Raw genomic sequence first — 7,011 nt, forward strand, 5'->3', positions numbered from 1 at the left:
TTAAAATATATATACATATATACACACACACAAACATATATACATATATATACACATACACATACACACACACACATATATATACATATATACACACATACATACACACACACATACATACATATACACACACATACATACGCATATACACACATACATAAACATATATATATAGTACTCGGCATTTCCTTCTAAGCTTGTCAATCAATGTCGATATCGTCTGTGCCGATATAATAATGAGCATAAATAAGTAAATGTAAATAAGCGATTTATCTATTCAAAATTTAAAGAGAGACTATACAATTTTTTACGAGTTTCACAATATATTATCTGTGCATAAATTGTAAAGTTATATATCTAAGATAATAAGATATTATCTGATAGCTGACAATTGACATTTATAGATTCAGAATATGTAAGGTAGAATAAGATAATCAACTTACCTTGTTTAAAAATTTAAATCACGGGGTACCCCCTTTTTTTTAATAAGTCTGTGCCATCACTGCTTAATTATTAATAGTAAATAGTGGGTAAAAGTATATGATTACTGATTATTATATTATTACTGATTATTTGATTGAAATAAATAAAAAAAAAATGGGTAATGCTATTAATGTAAGGACTACAAACTCACTCACCGACCCGCAAAAATGAAATATCTCTTATTAACACTTATTTCCTGGTTGCTTGAACTCGTTTCGTTCTGCTGACGCCGATATCTGTTTTTGCCGCAACTGGAACTGGTTTTTGGGGTTCTGGTACCACAATCCTACCCAGTTCAGTCATGCTACTGATACGGTGCCGCACTCCGTCGGATCCAAGGACGTGAATGAACCCATCACGCGTCCAACACTTTCTGACACCAAAGCGTTGTCTGGCCGCTATAAATGTATCATGCCTAGTTTTTGTCAAAAACTCAGATAAGGAAATATTGGTGCCTTTCAATTTTGTTTTATTGGACCAGATCCTGTCGCGAATATTGATATCACGAAATTTCACCAAAAGTGGACGTGCTTTCTTACTAGTTGTTATACGTCCCATCCTGTGACACCGGCTAATATGTTCCGTTGAAAACTCCAATTTCATTTGATCACCAACAACACCACATACCAACGAGACGACGTCCTCTTGATCACTCTCTGAGACGCCATGAAGCAACAAAATTTTCCGTCGGCTACGCATTTCCTGCAAATCAACTTCCTTAGCCAGCAAGTCAACTTGGTGTTGCAAAGACTGCAGACTCTCCAGTGTCATCTGTTTAAAGACAGCGAAGTCAGAAGCGATGTTTGCTGCCCCGGGGCTCGAAAGGGTTGCCTTCTGTAGTCGTCCCTCGAACTCCTGCATCCTTTTGGTGAATTCCTCTCTGGTTTCTTGTAAGCTCAGGTTTTCCATCGGCATTCTTGTAATTATAGTAGAAGTAAAAGCGAAAGTTTTATCCGGCAAGTGAAGTGTGTTGTTTATAGCTTAGATAATTTCATAAAGTTACAATTTTGAGGTCTTAATCTATTTTTAAAGCAAAATTTAACTTGGAGCAGTTTTGAATAGTGTTCGCGCAACTACCTCCAACCGGAAAAAAGGGATCTTTATCTTACGATCTTTTTTTTTGAAAAATAATATATAGCCCATGTTACTTACTAACAATTAAGCTTCCTATACGTGTAAGAATTGAAATTCGTCAAGTATTTTTTAAATTTATCCATTACAAACCAAGATATCAAGTTTTTTTTTTCAAGATATCAATTTTTCTAAATCACAATCTGCTGTATCTTTGACTGGGGATCACGTCCGTAAACAACTTATTGTGGGTCGCCCACTCTATAGGAGGGTCTCCCGCAGTAGGTAAATTGCGAGCAGGGTTAGCATGGGGAATTGGGGAGCCACTTACTGCGTTTGGTTTTATCGTATCGAATAAATTGTTTTTCTATTTTAATGCTCAGTCTGTTACGGGCCGAACAGAGAGAACGGAGTTCCAGAGGCCTTTCTCATTACTTACACTTGAACTGGTATAAGATTCAATATAGCTTGGAATCGAGTAGGTAATGATTAAGTGAAACAACTTTCATATTTATACAGCAGTAGCATAATATTCATCACGTAGGCATGCTACGTGACGAATATTATGAAAGAAATTTAATAGTATCTTGATCACAGTTACAGACGTACATACAGAAAGACGCCGCAAATTTTTATTAAAGTTATTTAATGAAAGTAAACGTTATATACCTACTTACTTTGAAACCTTCGAAATACCATCTGTAATGCTGTTTTTCATTGTCAATTCTTTAAACTGTTTTGTCATACGTTTTATGTTTGTATTTGACTTTTAAATTAACTTACGCTCTAAACCCTTTGAAAATACCATCTGTATTTTCGCTGTTCCTGTCAATTCTATAAACTGTTTTACTCAAAGTTTTATGTAGGAACTCTGAATTAAAGTTTAATAGGTGTCAACTATATTTTATTGCATGCAATTTTGATTAAAATTTATACATAAAGAAATGCAGTTGACATTTATTTAAGTCCACATCTGAACGTGGAAATAAATTCTTCAAAACTAACATCTTAACAGGTAGATATTCATTATACCCCAGTACAACAATATACACGGGTTGTAAAACTGTTCGTACCATTCTTGTTATATTTCTACCGTAAATGTAGTCGACAATACATTGTAGTAACGTTCAAAACAGATAAGGGCCCGGCACAGCGCAAATACGATAACGAGTACACTATAACCAATGGCAGTGAATTCAAATTCAACTAAACGTTGTTATAATGGGAAGCCGTTTGAATGCAGGGTTATAACAGCCGCCAACCCTAAAAGAAGAAAGCGCAGGGTATAAGGGTAGGCTCGGGCCTCGGGACGCTCGCACAAAAAGCAAGGGAACAAATGTTGCCGAGGGTTTTGACGGGCTTTAATTTTTTATACTGTCAGAATGTAAGCTCATCGGTACGATAACGACTGTTTCACAACGGCAGACGTGGAATTTAACAGTTGTCATGTTTAAATAAAATTCAACTCTCGGACGTTGCTGGAAAGATCAATGTCGCAAGATATAGATGTTTTTATGATGTTATCGTAGTATTTAGTTTGTTGTGTATCGCTAGGCAATAACGACTTTGTGTTCTACTGATAAAGTCTATATTCTTTGGAAATTTAAATGAAACAATGAAGTTGCTGGTCGAAACGTTGAAGCATCCCTATGCAGGCAGAATTTTGTTATGATGCATGTTACCCAATATTACTATATTATATATTATACAAAATACTGAATTTACATTATCAAATATAGTGATTAATAATTTATCATGTTATAAACATATCAATGCACTTTCAAAATATTTTTTATAAGTTTTGCAATATATAGAATTGCCTTATTTTTACCCTGTATCATACAAATATAAGTTGATTTAGTAAAGTGTATGTAGTTTTGTGCCTACTACTTCTTACGCGTAGATTTTAAAAGTAGGAAAACCGATGAAATGGATTACCTTAGCCTTAGATGATATACCAAGATAAAACATACATTTGTTTTTAAGTTAAACATTTAGGAACACAACTATGAAAACCGCATTCAGTTCAGTGCAGTAGTTGGTAGGTACGTAATGCCGGAATAAACTAATAGACAAAATTTTTAATTAAATAATAATTTGTATTGCTACTTTTTAATTTTAACAATTTTTTTATCATAATTTGTATTCATAGTTAGTAAATAAATAAATAAGGCGGACATACATTTTTTATTAACTTTTTTTTATATCTTTTTCACACTATCATTAATTTACTTGTAAATAATTTCTCTGCTTATAATTAATGTTATATGATTAGTAATTTATTTTTAAATAAGAATGCAGCGTTTAAATAACAATTAAAATCTTTAAAACGTTTTCAAAAATAGTCTATTCAGACTAATATTCATGAATTACTTAATAAATTAAATTTAATATATATTTTCTTATGCCATCTATACGTGTACAAGATTTCATTTAAATTCGGTCAGGCGTATACACGTGCCTGAGTAAGACATATCTAAACATCTTTAAACACATAGTATTTGTAGATTAATAGGATTATTTTACCTATCGAAAGACTGAACATGATAAGTTAATGATAATAATGATGATTATAATTCGAAACTTTCGCGTTGTTGACACATATTTTAAATACACTATCGAGACTGAACGTCGGCAATAAGAATCAGGTATGTAGATACTGTTTATCTACAATCGCGTCGAGTTAATTCCCGATAGTGTATTTAAAATCATGTTGATAATTGACGAAAAGCAAATCTCCATTTAGGTAACTAATAGTCAAGTAATTCAAGTTTTAGGTAGGTAACTTAGGATTCTTGGAACTTGGGTCAGCCATTAATTTTACGGGTTTTACTTCGCCATTTATATTTATAAGTATACATAATAACGTAATGGTACGGATAATATACGTAATACTAGAATGGTAATTGAAATAATTTTAACCGACATTGATTACCTTTGACTAAGTTAAGATTGTCCGCATTGACAATAAACTATTATCTATTTTATTAGTTATAAAACACATTATTGAGTAAATAAATCAATACATTAAACATTAAATTCTTAATTTAAATAAATTAAGTTAAATTTTTAATTTAAATAAATTAAATTTAAATAAATTAAATTAAATTCTTAATTTAAATAAATTAAGTTTTTTATTAATTTCTATGATATTTTAATTAATTTTTATGATATGGTATTTTGTTGTAAATGTAAATATTCATAATTAGCAGTATTCCGCGTTCCGCCCACGTGAATCAGTACATAAAATTTCCTATGTGCTACTTTACATATACATACATACAGTTACGATATACTCTAACCAGGTATTATTAAATTTCATTAAAATCCGTTCAGTAGTTTTTGCGTGAAAGAGTAACAAACATCTATCCATTCATACATCGTTACAAATATTCGCATTTGTAATATTAATAGGATAATATTTAAATTAAAACGTTTTATATAACAGGACATATCATACTATAAAGAAAAGACGAACATATGAAATTTTATTTGCGTTTGAGCATTTGCTCGTTTCAACTCTTTGCATTTGCCAATAAAACGCTCAAGTTAGCACGCCACCGTTAAAGGATGATCGCGCTCAACGTTGCTTAACTTCTTTGATCGATAACCCGGACCGGAGCACATCCACCCGTAGCCTGCGTGCGTATGTATGTGCGTGTACGTACATTATTGACGTATGTACTCATTTCGCTCTCGCGTGTTGTAGGCTATGTAATCACGTGATAATAAATGTTTTATTAATTATATTTAGTTTTTTTAAAGTCATACCCTCTTATTAATAAAAATGTCAAACATCTCGCAAATCTATATTAGCTATTGAACAATTTTTTCTCTATTTCGTTTGTACTAAATTCCTCATTTGAATAAAAGTGACTAAACAGTGTAATAGTTTTAATAGATTTATAAAAGGTTTTAGTTTTTATAAATAAGGGGGTTAAGGGGGTAAATAATTATTGAGAGTATTCCTTGAAATAAATTACAATAACCTTACTCCAAAAAATTTCGATTTAATGATTATAAAACTATTGGAGGTTTACTGGTAAAATACTCTCAACAATAGATGCTAATGACTTCAATTTCACCTGTTTATATAAATATAAATAAAATTTAAATGCTGTGACGAAATGAACGACCGAAATGGCATTTTGTTTAAATGTTACTAATGCATAATAGTTCAACTAAGGTATTTAGGGGGGAAAATGTGAAATTTGGACAAGACAGTGACAGTTAGTCTATACTATATTAATATTATAAAAAGGAAATATTTTATCGATTTTTTTTGTTTGTCTCAAAAACTAATAAACCGATTTTAAAAATTCTTTAACCAATAAAAAGCTACTTTACTAGCGAGTATATTATTACATATTATTTTCGAAAATTGTATCTATCCGTGCGAAGCCTGGCCGGCGTCGCTAGTATGAAATAAGATTTATACTTGTAGTGTACTGTGCATTTAAATATACAAAATTATTGTTTTAGTCACATCCTTAGCTACGTTGATATTGTTATCAATTTATGTTCTAAATAAGTTCTAAGAACCAGTCCCGACTTATTAGTATTCTCGAATAAGAAAAACATCGCAGCGGGAAATTGAATTCTCCTTTTTGCCTCAAGGTCAGTCAGTTGTGACTCGTATCACAACTGCTCGTGCTTGGCAAGCGATAGCGACCGAGTCAAATACCGAGAAACAAAGATAATTTCGTAGCGAATGTAAACGGATAACAAGTAACGCCATCTGTTGCTGTATTGTCGGACTAAAATGGCTATTATAGCACGAATAAAGAGGAATCATGATTATAGGTGTGTGGCGTGGTGATAATCATCTATTGTAAAATGAACAAAGTCATTCTTTTATGATTTCATTCATTGTCGAGGGATTTGGTAAAAAATATTGTAAGGTAACAAGAATAAATAGTTAATTGAATGAATAATAAATAAAATTTGGCGTTATTTTGTTTCTACTTATACCAATGAAAAACAGACGTGATGTATTAGTTTTATAATACCTAAGTCTTCACGTAATAAAAATAAAGAAGGAAAAATAAGACATCATGAAGAAAAAAATCTAACGTTATACTAAACAATGTTCTGTTTAGAAATGTGCAATTTAATTTTTGTTTTCAATGGTAATTTTCAAGCTTTGGTAGTATTAATTATATGAATTTGAAAAAGAAGTGGGAATGTAGCTTTTTTTTAACATAATTAAAATACATTCTGTTTCAATTCTGAGAACTACTAGGAGGCATGTTTCACCACGTAGGGATAATGAGGAGTATACATAGTCGTAACATATCTCTTGACGCAAAGGTACAAAATTATTTTGCGATCATATTATCATTTACGTGACTTTTTTGGTAATGACCTAAGTTTTAATACTAATTATAGAGCCTTATATTCTCTCCACGTAAATCTTAAAGACTTTTTTGATGATTTGTACAGTATATGTGTATGCGT

The 7,011-nt window shown here is 31.4% G+C and overlaps 1 protein-coding gene across 1 annotated transcript; it reads right to left on the bottom strand.

Moving 5' to 3' along the window:
• Positions 1–672: 672 nt before the first annotated feature.
• On the bottom strand, positions 673–1,558 carry LOC128202588 (uncharacterized). Its single transcript, XM_052903407.1, has one exon. The coding sequence runs from the start codon at positions 1,396–1,398 to the stop codon at positions 673–675; it is 726 nt and encodes a 241-aa protein (XP_052759367.1). The 5' UTR covers positions 1,399–1,558.
• Between the last annotated feature and the right edge of the window lie 5,453 nt (positions 1,559–7,011).

Source organism: Galleria mellonella, unplaced genomic scaffold (assembly GCF_026898425.1).
Source record: "Galleria mellonella isolate WM207_F2 unplaced genomic scaffold, CSIRO_AGI_GalMel_v1 utg139, whole genome shotgun sequence".
NCBI classification, from domain to species: Eukaryota; Metazoa; Arthropoda; class Insecta; order Lepidoptera; family Pyralidae; genus Galleria; species Galleria mellonella.

Bases quoted from the DNA above. Each gene is read 5' to 3' on its own strand.
- LOC128202588 (XM_052903407.1), bottom strand. From the start codon at position 1,398: ATGCCGATGGAAAACCTGAGCTTACAAGAAACCAGAGAGGAATTCACC.